The sequence below is a fragment of the Megalops cyprinoides genome, chromosome 2 (assembly GCF_013368585.1).
Source record: "Megalops cyprinoides isolate fMegCyp1 chromosome 2, fMegCyp1.pri, whole genome shotgun sequence".
NCBI classification, from domain to species: Eukaryota; Metazoa; Chordata; class Actinopteri; order Elopiformes; family Megalopidae; genus Megalops; species Megalops cyprinoides.
The window spans coordinates 9,146,898-9,167,797 of NC_050584.1; the positions used below are offsets into that span (position 1 = coordinate 9,146,898).

Here is a 20,900-nt window from a genome sequence, read left to right on the forward strand (position 1 = left end):
CATCCGTTTTTGTTGTGCCAAAAAGATCAAAAAATTGATCTTACGTTTTTGCTTTACCCTTTTTCCTCTCAGCAGTAACGTCAGTTGCTCTTTGATTTGCTCTCGCTCAATTTAACCTGATACTGAGGGAGCCGAAAGAGCCTTGTTTAATTACCATCTAATTTCGTCTGGCTCACATTAAAAGTTGACCATTTATGATGCATCAGTATACATATCAGCTAGATAAAGTTACATTTTAGTTCAGTTCTAAACCTGTGAAGTAACCTTTTTCTTGAAACACTTGTATTGTCTGTTGTGCATAAGATTTCAAGAAAAGTGTCAAACAGTAATTACTATTGAAACTATATTAAGCACCTAACTGCCTCTTAGTTTTTTCTCAAATATTAATAATACAATGAAGTATTGATTTCCATTCATGGCGATTAACAGAAGCCTCTTTGCTTAACAGTTTTTTTTTTTCTTCAGAGATGAATTGGGGGCAGCGGGATTGGGGAATAGATTCATAATGTTGTCGAAGGTTGATCAGTACTGTCAGTGGAGTCTTGTTCGGTATGTGCAGACTGCCCCCTCTCACTCCTCCTCTCTCTCTCCCTCTCTCTCTCTCTCTCTCTCTCTCTCTCTCTCTCTTCCCTCTGACAGAAAGAGATCCAGGCCATGAGCCAGTGCCATCATCCCAACATCGTGTCCTACTACACCTCCTTTGTGGTGAAGGATGAGCTGTGGCTGGTCATGAAGTTGCTCAGCGGTGGTAAGCGATGGGCTCGCCGTCATCCTCTCGTCACTCTGCCTCGGTGTCACACCCGGGACGTCGCCCTCGAAGGCGCGGCCCCTCTGGGCTTTCGGGCTCCGTTTCTGTCCCATCCCAGTGCCTTTTCCCAACACTGGGGCCCCTGGGGGTCGTTCAGCTGATCAGTCCCTTGCCCTGTGCTCAGAGCCTAATTTGCTGGCCATCGATCTTCCCTGTAAGATGAATCTGTCTTCATTTCCCTAGATTCCCCTGTGGATTTAAGGGGGACGCGCAGCATTTTTTGCAGACTAGGAATGTAATTGGAATAGGAATGTAAATGCAGAGAAGGGGGCGTGACTGATTTTCCAGTGTAGACTCTCTCTGGATGTCAGGTTTCGTCTTCATTACGCCCGTGTGATCTCCCCATTGTGTGGACACGGTAGGTTTAAGCGTCTGTGAAAAGCAGAGACTGCAGCAGGTCACAGAGCAGAGCGGTCTGTGAATAAGATGTCTGACAGTAATAGTTACCCTGCATGTGTCTAAGTGACAGCACAGGGACAGGGCAGGTAATTGTAGGTAGAGATGGGCGTCGTATGGTGGCCGAATGGCGTGCTGATTATGGGTACAGCTCTTCATTGTTTCTTCCAGGAGAAGGGGCCGTTGCACATTCTTTTTCAGAGGTTATTCTGGGATAATCCACGCGGATAATAACAACGTAGAGTAATAACAGCCAGCAGACGCAGAATACTGAAGGCGAGGATGGAATTAAGATGATTAGAGGAGACCAAGAAGAAGAGGTGACACAGACTCTTAGTGCCAAGGAAGGATGTCCTGTAGCCAGCACTGGGGGGGGGGGGGGGTGTACATCTTCCTCTGAAATCCCTGAGGGTGTGAAGTTTCATTTTCATTCATCTTTAAAACACTGTTTTTTTTTTTTCTGTAATTATAGCTCCATAAAATATCACCGTATCCACCCATTTCAGGATTCTCCCCCCAGATTTGCTGAAGAGCTGATGGTATGTGTTTTAGCAGGCATTTTAGAGTCGTATATGTTTTAAATTAGAGCTTAATTCATCTGTGACCAGCAATGCTAGTTTGGTAATTTATGCATTGGGCGCAGGACATAAAAATGATTTTTACAAACAAATTTTACAAAAATAAACTATACATATACACATTCACATCAGTTCACATCAAATTCCTTATATGAATACGAAAATCAGTTGACAAAAAAATTTGGATGAATCTGCTTTTGAAGGTGGAGACAGAGGGGCAGACTTAATGTCTGGTTTTAATGAACTCCAGAATTGTACAGCTCCTTCATGAATGATTTCATTGCCTCACTGTGTGCATTTGGAAATGTATTTTTTTCATTGTTGATGATCTGCTGTAATGATGCACTTTGTTAAAGTACGTAATTAATTCCAGCAGATAACCAGGTGGGAGGCCTGATCCTTTGGTAGATCACGGATAATGTAGGAGGACACATACGCCCTCACAAATGAACAAAGTATTTATTGTCTTCTGCCCTGTTTTATTGAACAGATGCCAGATAGAGACAGAATTTTGGCTATAAAACTGATGACCTCAGTGAGGCTACCATTTCAGCTCAGATGGTCCAAATGCATTTAAAACATTTAAAACTCAAAAGAAAGTTAGCTTAGTGGACTTACAGATACATTGAGTGTGTGAGCGAGACCGCAGAGTCACTGCATTCAGGCAAAACTTGAAAGGGGTCTGGCCATTCTTTCAGAGCAAATGGGGTCTCCAGGGTCTAGGTAGGGGGCGTAATCAGGTGCTCCGCCATTGACCACTCTTTCTGCTAAGCTGAGGCGTATGCCTGCTCAAAAGAGCATGCTCAGGTTGAGCAGCCAGGTCATGGAGACTGTTAGCAGCCAGGCCGCCACGCCACGGGCACCGGCTCGTCCCCTCCACAGGCCTAGCGGCAGCCGTGCTCCTTCACTGTCCCATAATTGAGGCTCTCGCTCTCCTTTCACCTTTGCCTTGGGATCACAGCAAAGGAGGAGAGCATACAGAGATGAGTTTGAAGCAAGGGCCATTTCACTGGCTAATCATTCCTCATGCTAAACACAGGTGAGTCCTCTAAGGTTAAGTGCCTTGTCTTGACTTTTGAAGGTAATCGGTTTTTAAGGCTCGGTTCAGGGGGCAGGGTGTACACTACCCCCGTCTCTGCACTCTGGTGCATATAGCCCCTCTGTTCAGAATTTGGACTGGTGAAATGTTGTCTTTCAAAGACCAAACCAACTTTATCTTGATGGGTAAAATTAAAATGCAGAACGATAGAAAAGAGTTTAAGTCATCTTGCATATGGTTGCTCTTATTTTCAGTTTCCATAGAACACAGTTCACAAATCAGCCCATAAAGGGGAAAGGAGATTAAATGATAAAAAATAAGAGAAATGATAAAAAAACAACCTTAAAACACATCCTCTCTTAACCTTACCTGACCTCTATTTGTTGCTGAAATGTTAAGGGTTGAAGTCGTGCTTGCGAGATGAAAATCCATTATTTAAAAAAGCAAACAAAAAAAATAACATGAAGTCTTGAGCTCTCCAGAAGTTTGACCTTTGAACAAACACTAACAAGGTCTGTTCTAGTTCTAAAAGCTGTTGGTTCTGTTCTGAGCTCTGCTTACTATTAATAAGAAATTGCAATTTGTAATTAGCAGTTTAGTTAATCGGGATTTATTCTGTGCCTGAGAAGATTTGATTTTTAAAACTCGCCATGTGTCTGAGAATAAGAATTCCTGTATTACCCACTGAAAGCCCGAGAGATCCTTCACATGTTATTCCTCTCACCTGATGACAAGGCCCATTTATCCGGGGCTGGGCAATAGAATGGTGATGACCGGCGAGCTGCTTTGTCACTGTGGCCGAGGCGGCATTTGGGAGTGACTCATACCTGCGGCTCTCGAACACAGGAAACGATTATAGCCGAGCGCTGCTTTTCTCCGCGATAAGCCCTCCGCCCTCGCAAATCTCTTTAAGTGCTTTACACATGAGTTACTTAGCACTTAAGGATACCAAAACAATCCGGACTTCTTGGTTTATTGCGCGGCGTGTGTAATTCTCTGGAGGGGCTGGGAGTAGAGGAAGAGACAGAGAGGATAACTTAAGCGACGGGGCAAGAGGACGTGATGTGTCGCGGTAGGCGGTAGTATCCTATCCGCAGAGAACTCTAAAACAACTGTAACATTGTTCGCCTTTTTAAAGCTGCCGAATGCAGTTGCGGAAACGTAGTGGTACGTACCTGTGCAGGTATTCCGATGTGTATGCAGGGCAAGTCCTTCCTGGAATAAGGCAGTCACACGGAAGGGGTGGCAGGCAGCGGCTGGTGCACCTGAGGCCTAATCTATAATGGGATGGGTGATGGTACTTTGGAACTGTGACACTGACAGGCTGTCACTTTGGAAGTGACTTCCCTCTGGCTGTAGCAGACGTGGAGTGACATTTCATAAAAAGTCCATTGTAGACACACTGGCAGATACATGACAGGTAAACCAATATACATACACAGACACACACACACACTCGCACACACTGCGAACCTCCACACCCACACTTTGGGTATGGGGGTTCGCATACCAGGTAAACAGCAGGGCATCTCACACATACACAAACAGGAGCTGCTTTTGACAGAAAAGTGAGTTTTTCGCATAGCGAGATGGTGATAAATCTACTGCTTTTGCTGCCAAAGCAAAGTTTACCTTGCCAAGATATTTAAATACACATTTCTTCAAACACAAACAGATGAAACCACGCCGCACATTTGCAGGTTTTGTGCATGTGCTGTTGTTTGTTAGTTTGGGAACGCACCATTTGTTTTATTTTTTTTTTTTTTTCGTGTCTGGCCAGCGGTCCTTAGTGGGAATGCAGTGAAATAAAGGGGTCCTCACAGGAGAAGGTAATTTGTTGTACATCCTTGGCCGTGAAGGCTTGTGACTGCGTGTCCACAAGAGAATCATTTAAAGCGCTGGTGCCCTGAGGCCGCTCTGTCCTGGTCATGAGGAGAGCAGACGCGGACCAGGGCTCAATGTGCTGCCAGCTTGCTGTACAGTAAGCGTTTCACATCATCCCTGTAAAGGGTCTTGAGGCCAGAGTCTCTGAAAAACCCATCTTACATGCAGTTATATTTCTTTTGTACTTGCGTTTCTTTTGCAGTTATATTCCTTTTGAACTTCTTTTCTCTGTCCGTCGCTGAAATTGGTTTCTGTGAGCAATTTCTAATGCATCTCACTTTTTTCTTAAAAAAGACCAAAATGAATACACAAGTTAATGGGTTGAAAAAAAAATAAAACAAATGTCAGCATTGGCTTACAAGTTAAAACTGTCATTTAAGATTTGAAATCTTTTCATGTACAACAGGTCAATAATTAGTAACCTACTTTGACTGTGGACCATTTTGTGGCGATATTGTCCAGCCAGCCAGCCTGTCATACCAAGGATTTTGATGTTAAATTAGAACATAAATGTATGAGAGGCGTAAACTCGTATTTCTTATGAAGTATTACACATATGGTAGGCTAAAGCTTTCCACTGCCTTAAGTGTGTGTATGTGTGTGTGGGGGGTGCAACCCTTGCTGCAGAAAATTTCCCTTTCACTTGGCCAAAACAAAATAAATGATGAATAAATGAAAGCAGTCTGTCCATGAAGGTCTTTCACTGTAAGCATCCAGACGGAAAATGCGTGTCTTTCCTGCAAGCAGGAAACAAAATACACTTTGCCCGTAGCCACTGTCAGAAGTCACGTGCATTTAAAAAGCAGTGTTTTGTACTGTATATGTCTTGCGTAAATGCAGTAACCAAGACTTCCACAGGAACATTGCTTCCCTGAAACGAGCCTGGATTTTAAAGAGCTGATTGGCTGTTGAACAATCAATGAATTGGTGCATCACAATATAACAGCATCACTCCTCACTGTGTCGCTCACGTTGTCGCCTGTGTAGTTACGCTTACATAGATAAAATGGCTTCCCCTGAGCCCTGGCTAGCACCTCTTCAGCCTGTTCCCACGTGTCACCCTGAGATTTTGTCAAGTGTTGCCCGACCTGAAAAGAGAAGGGCGAGTCCTCGATGAAGGGAGAAAGAGAATTGTAACAGCGTTACTGAAAATGTGAGTCATGTGAAAGCACTCTGAGGAATGTGTCATAGCCGATTAATTTGCAGACTCCTTGGCATTTACCGTGTAGCCAACTTGAACAGGCTAGAGATGGACAATGGAAGTGCAATTATTTGCACTCCGCCCTTGCCTTTCAGTCTTTTTTTTGTTTTTTTTTTTTGGCTCTTGCTTTACTTTCAGTGGCTTAATTCACTTTAGTTTTTATTTTTGAAGCAAATTCCATTGTTTTTGAATCATTACTTGGTTTTGCATATGGGCTGCAGTGTTTTCTCTGTGAACAGCAGTGTCATATTTGGTTTGTCCCTTTTTAATTTTTTTGGACACTTGGATCTATCTCAGTAAAGCATGACTGTGACCCTTGCAACAACAGTGGAAAAAGAATGGCTTTGCAAATTTCATCCTCTTGAAGTCTTTTCGTCCTTAAATGTTTAAAATGCCAGTTTTGAGAGGAGAGAAATTTATAGGCCAAAATGAAAATTGTATTGAGCTGCAGTGATACGGATCATTCTAAAAATTTGCAAACACATTTGAATTTTGTTCCCAGGACAGCATTGTGGTAGGGAACAGGGCACGCAACCCAAATGTTGCTGGTCCAGTTCCTAGGTGCAGTGCTGTTGTGCTGTTGGGCAGAGCCAAATTGCTTCTACAAATATATAACATAAAAATTGTAAGATATTGTACGCCAATCAAAATGTAGAAGTACTGTAACTGATTTGTTGATTTAATTGATTAACCATGAAATAACCTACGATCATGTAGAAGGTACCATCGTCCCTGTTGTTGCTGGTCCGTGCTCGCGGATGGTGGAGAGGCCCTGATGAGTCCTGGCTCTCTCAGACTCCATCCACGCTGTCGAGCGGGATCCTCCTGCGGGCGCGCTCTCCTGGCCCCTCCCTCTGTTGCTGCGGGGCGCTTCTCGCTGTCCTCCGGCACAGTCGCGGGGGCCAGGGGAGACCCTGCCGTCGTCTCCTTGAGGGACGCAGCACGCGGTCTCGGCGGATGGGGTCCCTCTTCAGTCAGTCCTGCCGGGCAGCGGGCTTTGTGGCCGTGTGGCTCTGAGGCGCAGCAGAGCGCACGGCCGGAGAGAGCAGCGTGGGAGGATCACTGGGGGACAGACACGGCCGTCTGGAACATTGGGGTAGTCTTTCACTCTTCAGGAAATGCCATTTTTTTTAGTCCCATTCCTCACTCGGGTATGAGGTTAAGGTTCTGCTGTTTTTAGACACAGACGATTCTGCTGCATGCAAGGTCGAGGTATCAGTCCGTCTCATAATTTAAGCCTGTGTTCTCGTTCTTAGTGGGATGAGTGCGTGGATTATGATCACGACTAACTCATGAGGGAAGGACAGAGGAATTGGTGGATGCCTGTTGGTCCACAGTCCTTCTGTGCAGGTGCAAAGTGAAGGATGTAACTTTCAGCAGTTCATACAAAACACGAAAAACTACACGTACGTGTATTATGGCCAGTGATCAGGTTGAACATATTTCAGATAATTGTAAAATATCAGAGTTGTAAAGTGTCAGAGTACATTTTACACATGTAATGTATGTGTCATAACCGACTGTAGGTGTTCATGAAGTGCTGTCTGTCTAGACGCGGATCTTAAGCCGTATAGCTCAGGCACAGGCAGCGGAGTTCTTCAGCAAGCTGAACTACAGGAATTTCGTATTCCCAGCAGCAGCCCCTTTTTTGTATATTGCAGAGTAGTGGTAGAAGCGCTGAGGTAATTGTATTACACACCCTGTGATACAGGAGGGGCAAGTGCACTGTCGCTCAGAACGGTCCTCTCTCTGTCAGGTCGTCCTGCGCAACGGTCTGTCCCCTGACGCGTGACCTTGAGCCGCCTGCCAAGCTCTGTCACAGCACTTCTCTCTCCGTCTTTTGATGTCGCGCTCTCTCTCTCTCTCTCTCTCTCTCTCTCTCTCTCTCTCTCTCTCTCTCTCTCTCTCTCTCTCTCTCTCTCTTACAGCCCCTCTGTCACTCTGTCTCTTCCTCTCCGCACTTCGTCGCCGCACCAGCCCCCGCGGTAGCGGCGACAGATGGGTCTTCCGGTCCCATCAGCTCGATGTCTCCATCCGCCTTTTAATCCAGCGCCGGACTGTTACGCTGGAATTCGGCACGCTATGCTGTCAGTGGCTCCGTGCGTTTGTCTGCTTCACCGTAACGGGCCGAGGCTCCAGGGCTGTGTCAAGGAGACTGCCGCTCGAGAGCTTATGGAGTCAGTGTATTCTTGGGGCGGCAGTGTAGCATAGCGCTTAAGGAGCGGGACTCATGACTGAATGGTTGCCGGTTCGATCCCTGCTGGGACACTGCTGCTGTACCCTTGGGCGAGGCACTTGACCCCAAATTGCCTCAGTAAATACCCAGTTGTATAAATGGATAACATTGAAACTGTTGTAAGTCGCTCTGGTTAAGAGCGTCTGCTAAATGCAAATAACGTAAAAAAAAAAAAACTAATGTAAGGATAACGCTGTGCTACAAGATGATGTAGAATAACTCCTGCCTCTTTCCACCTGGGTTTTTGACCGGCTCTGCTGTGAACCCTGCGTTCCCGGATGTGCGCGTGCCACGGTGACGTTTGGGTTTTGTAGCAGTATAAGTCTGTTCTCGGTCGGTCACGAGCGCCGACCTGGTGCGCCAGCGTATCTGTGCACTTGGGCTTGAGTGGACAGCCTCCGTCTTTATCGTAGCAGCTTTGTAACTGGTTTCCGTGACACTGATCATTCTGGCTCCTGAAGCGAAGCTGTGTAGCACTCAGTCTGGGCCCCCGTGCGTCCTGGCATGAAACGGCTCTGTTACTGAGCTGCTGAAGGAGAACATCCTCGAGCACCCCCTGCAGATGAATATCCTCCTTTCCTTATGATGTCCTCGTATCCTCCTGTCTGCGCCCTGGCAGCCTGCCCGCTCCACACTGAAAGAGTCGAATGGGCAGCCTGCCCGCTGTGGCATTGAGCTTTTAAAGACCTTGAAAATGCCACTTGCCTGGTGAAGGTCGTGTTCTCTATGTTTGTGTCCTGTAAGCCCTATGTGTGTGTACGCGAGTGCGTGTCTATATATATATATATATATATATATATATATATATATATATATATATTTATATATTTATATATACACACATATATGTATATGTATGTACGTTTCAGAGTCTCTGACAAGCAACTTCATCAGTGGGCAATACTTTCCCCTCGGCTTGATGAGGTGGTGACTTTTCTTCATTGTTACAATCAGTTCAGAAAAAGACATCCCTCTCAATCTCAGAAACCTTTCAAAGATAGAGTACACAAAAGTAATTGCTGGGTTTTTTTTTTATCTCTACAGATCAGCACTGTTTTTAGAGTCAGTTTTCTTAGCATTCTCAGGTCCCTCACGCTAGAATCACTACGCCTGGCAGAGGAGCTGCCCTGTACCACAGTGGTTGCAGAAATGACCAGAGGCCTATAAGTTGCTCTGTTTCTGTTGTCCATCTTTCTTATAAGCAGTGCTGGTTGTAAATAAGTACAGTTCCATGCTGTAATGCTGAGCTGATATACTAGGAAGAAAACTACAGCAAAAATGTGTCTTTTTATATTTTGGCAGGGTACATACATCATAACAACAGGTGACCCTTTTTTATCTGAAATGAACACCCTGTGTGTGTTTGCTTCTGAATAACTTTGTAGCCATACTTGATATTCCTCATCACGGTTATTTATCTCCTTTCAGGGGTGGGTGGATTTTTGTCACCAAATATGGTATTGGAATATTTTACCTATGGGGGGGGAAAGTGAACTTCAAATAGCCTCTGTGAAATAATTCACTCCTAATTTTCTTTTCTCCTCCTCCTTATTTTATTGCCGTTTTGGTGTGGCTCTGAAGCATGGGAATTGTTAAAGCCATAAATGTAATGAGTGTGGTTTCTCATTGTCATGTTTTGACATGCCCAGCTACAATGTCATGGGAAAATCCCCTATCCAGTTCCTTCAGTACTGCAGATTTTACATCTGCATTTGTTATTGTCTCAATAAAAATTCTGCAGCTTCTTGCTTCCATAAGCAATTCAGTTTAAAAAACTCTGCTAAATAAATATCAAATGTTGGAAAAGCTAAGGACAGTTTCTGTAGAAAAGCTGCCAAAAGTCTAGTGTGTATTATTTTTACAGATTAGTGAGTAAATCAAATGGATAGAGAGTTAAAGCGTGCAAAACAGCCTTGTTGAAGTGAAATGTTGAAATGCACACGGTAGCCAAAGATAAGTCGTAGATTTGCTGTTATTGAACACCTGGGTGGAGCTTTGCTGTGTTCACTAAGGTGTGGCTCTCCCCCTGCCTCTGTCTTCCCCCTCAGGCTCAGTGCTGGATATCATCAAGCACGTCATATCAAGGGGGGAGCACAAGACTGGGGTCCTGGATGAGCCCAGCATCGCTACCATCCTGAAGGAGGTCTTGGAGGGCCTGGAATACCTGCATAAAAATGGACAGATTCACAGGTAATGCACTGCGGTACTGGACCAGAGTGTGACAACAGCAGTGACCTTCTCATTTCCTGGGGGTGTGGGGGAGGTCTCCTATTAACAGCGAAGCACAAGTCATTACAACTTTGATTTAATTACTTGTCAAAACTTTTGGTTCAGCCTGTTGTCCAGTGACCTTTTAACAGGTTGCACAAATGACTTTATGCTTGGGGGCGGGAGGGGTAACCGGGGGTGGGAAGATTTCATTGGTTCCACACAAACGCCAGATCCCTCCCATGCTTATTTTTAATTGGCTACCTTGCTCACTGAAGAATGATCGATGTCTTGTCTTTGAAGTATCCAATTAGAAAAAAGAAAATCAAATAGAATTTTGAAGTGAATTTCACATTCTCCAGAAAATGTCAATTGGTATTTGATTGGACGTACATCAAGTAGACCTTACAAGGCTAACTGAAAGTGATTTAGAATGACCAGGCAGTATCCCTCAATTTACTTCAAGAGAACAGTCTTTCTAGAATACTGTGAATGCCTTTATTGGCAGTCAAAGTTTGGTAGCTGTCAGAGATTCAGCTCAGGACGTGAAGTGCTAGATGCTATCGTAACATTGATACTTGTATCATCTAGGCTTCAGGGCTGTGATACCAGTGAAAGGTGCAGTGTTAATTAGAGCAGCTGTGTATGGGTTGCCCAAGTCAGCATCCTGCTATGCTGCATATGAAGAATTACACACTGTTTAGCTGAACTGAGAACAGCTGCTATGAAATGGTGCTTCTCTGTACATTGGATTGGTGAGATCAAACAGAAAGAGACCTGTTCTGGTTTGCTTCTTTGGCTCTGGGAAAATAACTGACGATTCTGAATACTGGCTAATAATCTAATCTACCGACATACAGACCAAGGGCCAAAACCTCCCCTGTTTTAGTTGTATATAAATCCTTAGTCCCTGCCAGGGACGCACATTGCTGTTTTTGACTATTTGAAACAATTTCTCATCAAATCTGAAGATGCTGCAATTTCACAAAAAGGGCATATTTTTACAATGCCCAGATAACATATTTGGTAAATTACAGCAAAGCAGATGTCAACATCTGTATCTTTCACCCATTCAAAGCAGTTCTAGATCTTAAAAAAAACTGAATAACATTGCATGTGCTTCCATTACAGGGATTACAGCAATGAAAAACTTTGCCCATGATCACGGCCACATTGCAGTCTTCTCTCATTGTTTGCTGCTTGGCCACCCTGGACACAGTCCACATCCTGGAGTTGTGTTCTTAGGGTGAGGCAGTGGCTGGATGCATAGAGGGTACATGGGGTGAATTCCATTTGGCAGCTGCACTTTAACTTGAATTTTGTTGATGCACATGTGTGATTGAGCCAAATGTGGGATGGGTTAGTTCATCCACCGACAGCCTTGCAGCCTTGGCATGCCTCAACCTTGGACACTTCGCTGCAGCCCAGTGCTGGAAAACTGGCACATGAAAGGAGAGCTTGATGGTGATGTTGGTGTGAAAACCTCGCTGTAAACTTGCATTACATTACATTACATTATTGGCATTTAGCAGACGCTCTTATCCAGAGCGGCTTACATCAATTTCAGGTTTTTACAATGTTACAATTTTACAATACATTTATATAGCTGGATATTTACTGAGGCAATTGTGGGTTGAGTACCTTGCCCGAGGATATAGCAGCAGTGCCCTCATAAGGAATAGAACCGGCAACCTTTCAGTTATGAGCCTTTCTACTTAACCACTATGCTACAATACCACCCCAAAAACTCTTAGAAAGGCGTTGCGAAGGCCATTCAAAAGGCATGTGCATCCTTACTGTTATTCAATACGGCACGATCAGACATGGCATATGTTTGGCGTTGCACTCAGCAAATGTTGACTAACGCTAACTCTGTGCCAGAATTCATTGTACATCGATGCTGTCTGCAAGGCAGGTGTAAGTCTGCTATTCTCAGGGTTAGAAACTCCCCCTTTATTTCACTCTCTCTCACTCTGTATGTCTGCATCTGATTGAAGAGACCTGAAACGCTTGACTTGCGCATAGCCGGTGCCACCGAGTTTAATATTCATTGCCTTCTCTTGCGCCTATTTACTCTTTTAGTCGTTACATTCCTTCCCAACATGCACGTCCCGGGGAAGCGGAAGTGTAAATAACGCGTGGCCTTTTAGCCTGGTTAAGTACCCCGCGCAGGTGGCCCAGAATGCCAATGAGCGGCGGCTCCTTGGCTTCCGTCGGCGGGGGCATAAATCTACCCCGCAGACCGGCGCTGTGACCAGAATGCCGAACGCCGGGACCCTCCCAGCCGCGCTGCGGCAGCTTTCCGCGAGGGAATGCAGGGACAAGACAGAGCGCCCCGCTGTCATTAACCCCCATTTGTTTGCCGGACAGCACAGCTGTTGGGGGGGGGGGGTGATTCTGCACCCACCGCTTTGAAAAACCATGGCGAGGTGCCTGAGAACACAGAAATCCGTATGCCGAGGCTATTTGTAAACACAATAAAAACGTCTGATTCTCCTTTTCCTCTCAAAATAATATATATATATATATATATATATGTTTTTACAGCTAGTAACCTGTAAGTCCTTTGCTCGTTTGATCAGTCTACAGAGGCAGAGAGGGTCTGCAAGGGAAAAGTGACAATGTCTCTTCCTATAGTGTGTGAGCCCGCGGTGGAAAACAAGCTGAGTTAGTAAAGCTGTGTAGTAATTCTGTGTGCTCTCCCTGGGTAAGCTGGGTCATATGAGGAATAGCTACAGGGATGGGTCACATGGCATCCCAACCAGTGCATCAGAATGCAATTAGAGGCTCAGTGCAAAGGTTCATTCTGAGGCCTTTGCCACGAACGGGCAAATTTCTCCGCCTACTGATTGACACAAGGACGAGAATCTCGGTGGGGGCTTAAAGGCGAACCTCCTTCACATCCCCTCTGAAGTTTTCGTCCTCCGAATAAATTAAGTCTCTCTTATAACAGGAGATGGGAGCCCAGTCTCTTATCTGCACCAGACAGTTATTCCCTTTTGTAGCTGACTTCTCTGTCTGTGCTTGTTATTCAGTCCTGCTGAAAGGTATCCAGTTATGAAAAATATTAGGGAGTGTATTCCGTTCCATTGGCAGGAGAATATCCTGTGTGGCATAGAGAACCGGACAGAGGGATGCGATGCCGGCCAGCGTGGCCTTCAAAGCGTGGCGAACTCATTGATTAAGGGAGGATATGCCCACGTCAGGTTCTGAAGCCATCTGTCTCTGCAGACATTTTCCTTTGATGGTGCTCCAGAGACGCTCATGCTGCACATAGCCTGCACCCTGTGGGGCAAATATTATGCAAACTGCCACTGCTGGAGGGCTCTCGGAACGGGTTCGGGGGTGGAAACAGCTGACAACAGTGCGTCGCAGTCCGAACCTCAAGGTTAAACCTCAAACGCTATTCATGGCCGTACGAGTGACTTATCACAGAGAAGTGATGTCATTATGGATCACCTACTGCAGACCAGGGCGTGAAGGGGCCAGACGAGGGCAGAATTCTGCACCACGTCACTGGGGTTCGGCGGCACCAATGCCGCGCTGGCAGATTTTGTTCCAACTGCCGTCTATAAATTGTTAGCCTGTAAGCGGCTCGTTCCGCCTGCCCCAGCTTTTATCATTTGCACTGGTGTACTGGTGTGTTGCCTTTGTCTGCAGGGATATGCGACTGTTAACTGCACACAAAGCAGGTTAAGTGTCATGATAACGTAATCCATGTTTTTAGTAAGTCTTTTATTAACCCAGTCAAAGACCTTGCTGGTTTTTTGGTAAAATAAAAAAAAAAATCATAATCATTCTTATACTGGGTAAATAATTAGATGATAAACTCAGGGAATGTTTACATATGCACACATAAACACATTTGCGTTCATTTGATAGACGCTTTTATCCAAAGTGACTTACAAGTGAGGCACAGGTGAGTACAACACAAGCAAAAAAACATAAGGATTCAACAATATTAGAAGCGCTGCATGACCAGGTATCAGTGGTTGGCTAGGTACAAGCTAGCTGGTAGAGATAACGAGTGTGGTAAACCATTAGATTACATTTTTTATATAGTTTAGTAGGAAACAGTTTTGAGACGTGAGAAATTCCTTTAGGTGGTAGTATTTCAGGTGCTCAGGTGACAGCGGAAGAGCTGTGTCTTCAGACAGACAGGGACTCAGCAGAACGGATGAAGTGTGGAAGCTCATTCCACCATTGGGGGACAACGGCAGAGAAAGTCCTGGATAGTGATTTTGCGCCGCAATTAGATGGGACCACCAGATGCCATTCGGTCGCAGAACATAGCGGTCAGTAGGCAAAATAGGCTTGTAGCAGTGAGTTCAGGTGACACGCAGTTGAACAGAAAATTGGCATACGTATGTAGCCTACTTTTGTAGGCACAGCTATTGACTGCAGTGTGCTGCCCATAGAAGCGATTTTGCCACTCACGTGGGCAAACGGGACCAGTGCCTCGTGTTTGCCCTAGGAAAGTACCTTTACCTGCCGTCTGAATGCCAGCTCTCCCTCCTCACAAGCTAGGCCAGCAAACAGCAAAGAGCTCTTTTCACCATATGCTCAAACAGCAGGCTATACGTTAAGTCAGTTAGAACAGTCAAGCTATAGTTTTTATGGCTACCAGTTTAAAGATCAGGATAGCAACCAAACCCCATTCCTCAATAAGTAACACAAACATTAATTTGTAGTTACAAGGCTTAGCAATAGCCTGAAACAATAGCTTCTCTTATATAACATTTCTGTCTGACTAAAAGAAACAAAACCATCCTTTACATTCCTCAGGCTCAGTATCATGGGAGTTTTTAATTGAGACGTAGCCGTGTAGAGAAGGGGATTATGGGATCTTAAGTCACATGGGACACAGAGGTCCCTCTTTAGGAAACTGGAGCATGAGAAAGCCCGGTATCTGTTGTGCAATCCTGTCAGAATGACAGTGATGCTAATTATGAGTAGTATCAGTATAAGCATTGTAGGACTAGCATTGGTTGCTTTGCCATAGGTGTGTTGTTACAGAGTTGGAGTTTACAGTCTTACTTTTAATTTGGTTTAGTTTAGTTAGTACCCAGTGGTAAGCATTTTGAGTTCTCAAAAACTCAGAAAAGGCAACAGTCTGCAAAGGCAGTAATTTGTAATCAATCATATTGTGGCCTAATGGTTAATGTGTAATACAACAGTTTACTCACCAAAATCACTTCATGATATCACATTGTTTATGATATTTATAGTCCATTATTTTAAATCAAGCCTGTAGCCACGCTGAACCTTAAACAGCAAGTAAGTTCAGCCTGTAAAAACAATTTCCCATGAATAAAAAGACGTTAATGCCAACATTCAAAATGTCAATAAAATGTCAGACCACAGTGGGTGCAGTATGTGGTAAGTTCAAATAAACATTTACTCTAAAAGAGGCTTTGACATGTCTGTTGCCATAATAAAAAAAATGACAAAGTAAAAAAGTAGAAAAACAGGTTAGCATAAGTACCCGAGAATCCTACCAAAATCATCTTAACATAGTGGCTCACAGTTTTCTTCCCCGGTCTGACAAAATGAACAGCAGGTCCAAGTCCTCACAAAGACAGAGTGACAGGTGAGTATCCAGGAAGAAAAGCTGAAAATTATTTTAATTCAAGAATGACAAAAAAAAAAAACAACAGTGAAAAGGTATTCACTCAGACGGTTAAGACTTTCAGAATTCACATGGCTTTTTTCTTGAAATCCACAAGAAGACAAAACACTACCAATGTTTTACCTGCTGGCCCCACATAAGTATAACAGAGAAGCACTCTGGCAATCCCTCAATACTCTGTAGTTGTCAAATATCCCTGGAAGAAAGATGATCAGTGAAAATAAGCATAATCATGTTCAGGTGGAACACTCACATGTTAAGTGAAAAGGTGGTGTACCATAATCAAGTATGTAAATAGATTCAGTTATATACATTAAGATCTTTGGTTTTACACATTGAACAAGGTCAGTTAGGATTTATATTGCATATAGTTTTACTAAACCTGTTGGTTTGTATTTCAAGAGATGGTACTCATAGCAAACAAAGGGTATTACGAGAATGGTGGCAATTAAGCATACCGTCAATTAATGTTCAATTAATCCATGTCAAAATACACTTCAATATATATTTCAAAATGTACATGATACGTGTTATAAAATCCATTATACCAAAATATAATATCAAAATACCAGCAGAACTGGCCTGTTATAACATACAGGAGATTAACGAAGCATTTACATAATCGTCTACAAGTCCTTGCAAAACAGTGAAAAACAATGGCTTAGTCAGGATATTTCTGTTTGGGTCTGGACCTGGCCCTGGCTGTGAGAGCTTTGATAAATAAAATTTACATGTTCCTCGACTAAATGAAGTTAATGTGAATAGCAGAAAAGAAAACATGGAGAATAAGGCAGGCCTTTAAATTAATATTGAACAGGAACCATGGGAAAACATCCGTTGGCTTAACAAAGCAATCCAGCTGCAAATTGTGATGTTGTTTACATTCATTATTGGAAAATTAAGGAAGAAAGAGAAATATTACACGGAAGAAAATGTTGAGGCGCCAGTGTTGTACTCAGGTTATGGTAGTGAAAAGATGTGTGCATTTATGTGACTAACTTTTCATATCAAAGTATTGTGTGACATGCTGCATCTGTTTACTGAGATGTTAAACCCCGGTCACAGTGCACTCCCAGAGCTAGCTAATTGGAATCATAACACAGAGCTTAATGACAATGTTACTGTGTAAGAAGATGATGCAGTTCACTAACTCTTCACACACATAGTGGTGGTGGTGTGTAGACATTCATATACTGTTGTTGCTGTGATAGGAGTTTACTGTTCTGTGTGTGTTGTGATGTGTGGTCGTTCCTCTGTTTTTATTGCATGTAATGTTGTATCAAGTCGATGTTTAGTCAGCATCGTATGCTGTCTATGCTGTGTGGCAGAGGTCATTATTGCTTGTCGACTTGTACAAGTTCAAATGTGAACCAGGGCTATTAGGAGTTAATGGTGTCAGCAGTCACAGATGCTGTTCTTATCGTGTTGTGCTGTTGTCCAGCATGTATACAGGTCCCTTAAATCATTGCCCTGATAAATCATGACATTATCGCCATAGCTCTTATTTTGGAAGAATGGTCACATTGTTTCTGTAAAGATAGTGTTTCCTGGTTGCTTTTGTTATTAAGTGTGGAATATGCATGCAAAATGTCATCATTGTGACCATTCATTTATATTGGTGAATGTTCAAAGATTAAACAAGGTTCCAAATGTTATCGTTCACAAAAGAGGCTTTTGCGTTGGTGGGAGTTCGCCCGCTTATGAATTTTAATTGACTTCGTTGTCGTCTCTTTGATTATTGTTGCTGTATAAGAGAGTGGGCCAAATCTGTTCCTCTTTTCGCACTTTAAATTAATCCATTAAATGGACGGCTTGCCCGTTCCCCTTTATCTGAAATGAGCAGGAAAACTCGTTGAAGGGTGAAAAGGGAAGCAGGTGCTGGCTGTCTTCAGAAGAATCAGTCGCCACATGTCTTTTCTCTTCATGTCATGTGAACTGCAACGGCCAAGAGACCCTGTTTGCGCCTTGGCCATGATGCACACGTTTAAGAACAGCAGATAACGCTGTTCTTAAACGTGTCTTCACCGTAGACCTTATACGGGTCTAAGGCTAACCCAGTTAGGGACCAAGCTCTTGTGGTGTGGTTTTCTTCACAGTCTTTGAATTCGCGCTGTAGGGGGGCTAACGTCAGTAAAGACGATGGAGCGGGTGATAATACCTATTCTTAGCGACTTTGTGATCGTGCCATCCGTGTGAAATTGGGTTGCTGAACCCCACACCGCCTCCCTGCGATGCCCCCTCCCCCCAGCCGCAGTCTGAGTCAGTGTGGCTTGGCACCTACTGTCTACATACCTACTAATACCTACTCACTGTATTAGTCAGTGCGAAACCCCTATCATCAGCAAGACAGACTGAAGCTTAATGACCTGGACAAGACTGAGTCTTGAAAATAGGGAGCAGGGTAAACGTTGCAGTGGGCAATCTGCTGTTTTTGGTACCCTTCTGTGCACCGCTGCTAAGCGGCACCGGGGTATGTTTCAGAGATAGCCTGTTTTAGAAAAGTCCTGCAGGAGAAGGTCATGTCTCCCCCCAAGGACTTGTGAATACTCCATCCATTCGCAAGATGCTTTACCGGGAAAAACAGCATGCAGTTGCAGACGGGGTCCTGTAAACACGCAGCTTGGATATGGGCCTCTGACTTGTGCTTTCTTCCTAGCCCAGGGCGGTTGGGTTAGTCCATAGCACTTCAGAAAGGCAAGGGCAGGGGAAAAAGCGCACTCCCAGTGTGTGTGTGTGTGCAGTTGCCCAGTGTTGTGTGCATGATGCAGCGGGTTGTGTTCTGAGGATGTGCCCTTGATCCGTCATATCCTCTATCCGTCTTCATCCTGGTGGTTAGATAACATGTTACATCTGGGAAATGCTTGAGTGCACGCATGCATGAATGAGTGTGTGCATGCCGCGGTGCACGTGTGCGTATCTAGGAGGCAGCTTTGTGCAGCAGTAAGGCGCTTGGTTGTGTAACATAAGTCACCGTCATCGCACGCCCTTACCCCTTAGGCAGGGTGCTTAACCTTTTACGTGCAGCTAAAGTCACATTTCTAAACTTTGATATGGGCCACTACAGCAAAGTGCCAAGCTCAAGGGTGTTGCAAAACATTGCCAAAGATCTCTTGTCATGAGTGACAGTCTTCTTGACGCACCGTTCAACTGCACCGCAGTCCCCTGCAGCTGCAGTTACACTTTTGAGGAAGCAACGTCACAAGCCTCAGCCAAGAGGGCTGGTCAGAGGTTAACAGGCAGAAGACCCGTGAGACACAGTGGTAGTGAAATTTGGCAAGGGGACTTTCAAGAGTCATAAAAGGTCAAGGAACATTTTCTGTGCCTTTGGAAAATCTTCCACATCAAAATCCAAACAAACATCAAATGTGTGTGTGGGTGGGTGGATATGTTAAGGGAAAAGCTGAACCTTGGTCATTGGTGTTGTGGTGGGTGGGATTTGATTCAAATTTAATTTAGAGAAATAAATACATGAATCTGTTCGCTTTGATTATGACACCTCCTTGTGGAGGAGATGTGTAATTCACCAACATGCCTTGCTAGTTAAAAACTGTTTTTTGTTACTGCAAAAACTACTTTTGAATTCTAAAGATGTATAATTAACATAGTATCTGAATGCCCATAGTTTATATATAATATTATATATATACAATTAATATGTAATTAGTCATGAAAGTCAGTGAGAGACTTTGCAGTCCTAATCTTACCAAGCAGTTCATTTCACTATGGTGTAGCTGCAGTATAGAAGCAACCGTATTTAGATCATTAGAGATAGAATAGTGTCTCTACCAGCAGATCATGATCATAGAATTGATTTATAAACAAATGATTGTCTGCAACATACAAATAGAGACAGGGATGCACTGACTTTTTGAGTGATAGAAATTGTGTTAGGTTGAGATTTTTCATAAGATTGAGTTTTGTCCCTGTCCGTTACAAAAAGATTGTAATGTCCTCATGAGGGTCATTGCCTGAATATTCAGATGTTTACTGGACTGTGTTAAACTACTGTGAGTGCAAAGTGAATGAACAAAACATCTGTGTGTCTTATGTTTTCACCATCTTTATTTTTTTATTGTGAGTAATTGAAAGTGGCTTGAGGGAAGGGTACGACAGTCCTATTGGCAGATAAGGTCAGAGAGTGAAAGGCGATGTCCAAATCATAATACTTAATGGAAAATTGTTGACCAGAGGTGGGATTACATCATACAGTATTTGTTTTTTACTTTGCTTTTCAGATGTGTTTTTTTCCAGAGATTAGTGCATTGCGTCATTCATTGTCCTTTGTGGTCTTAAGATAACAGCATACGTAATAAAACAAATACTTAAATTAAGCAAATAAATCCCGGACAAAGTGAAGTCATTTCAAGCTGTTGCGTCGGTTAAGGACAGAGGACCCTTTTTTGCCCAGTACAGATGTTAAGCATTGGAAAGATTTGTAACTATTACTCTCTCGATCAGGGGTGCCTCATTCATAGATGCATCCAGAGCCCAAAGGCATTTACCATATACCTATGAGCAGGTTTGTTTTGGTCTATATTCAGCAGCATCACTGGACTGTATTCTTAAAGCATGATGTGTTTTTTGGAATTGGGTGTGAGTTCATGCAATCTAATTTCAGCAGGCCGGACCATTTCTGGATTACTTTATTCAGGGTTATAACAGCATTTCATTTTGTGAACAGGCTAACATTAACTTCATACAAGAAGGGATCTCATGAAGAAAGTGTTTTTCAGTGACCAGACTTTGTTCTCCCAAAACAAAACTCCTTTGTAAACACAATTTGCTGTGGTTTTTCTGGACAATTGATTATCAACACATACTGCATGCACTGTACTACAAGTGATATTCTGTGAAGGACCTGTTAGACTGACCGACAGTTCGTATGTCGTATTTGTAAACAATTGTAGTTAGTTCCAGTGAT

General features: G+C 43.7%; 1 protein-coding gene across 1 annotated transcript in view; it reads left to right on the forward strand.

The window, feature by feature from the left end:
• The window catches only part of oxsr1b (oxidative stress responsive kinase 1b), a 99,162-nt gene that overhangs the window by 42,560 nt on the left and 35,702 nt on the right, over positions 1–20,900 (forward strand). The window contains exons 3-4 of the mRNA XM_036521190.1: positions 640–748; positions 10,191–10,332. Coding sequence (XP_036377083.1) covers positions 640–748; positions 10,191–10,332 — 251 coding nt within the window. The remainder of the gene's footprint in view (positions 1–639; positions 749–10,190; positions 10,333–20,900) is intronic.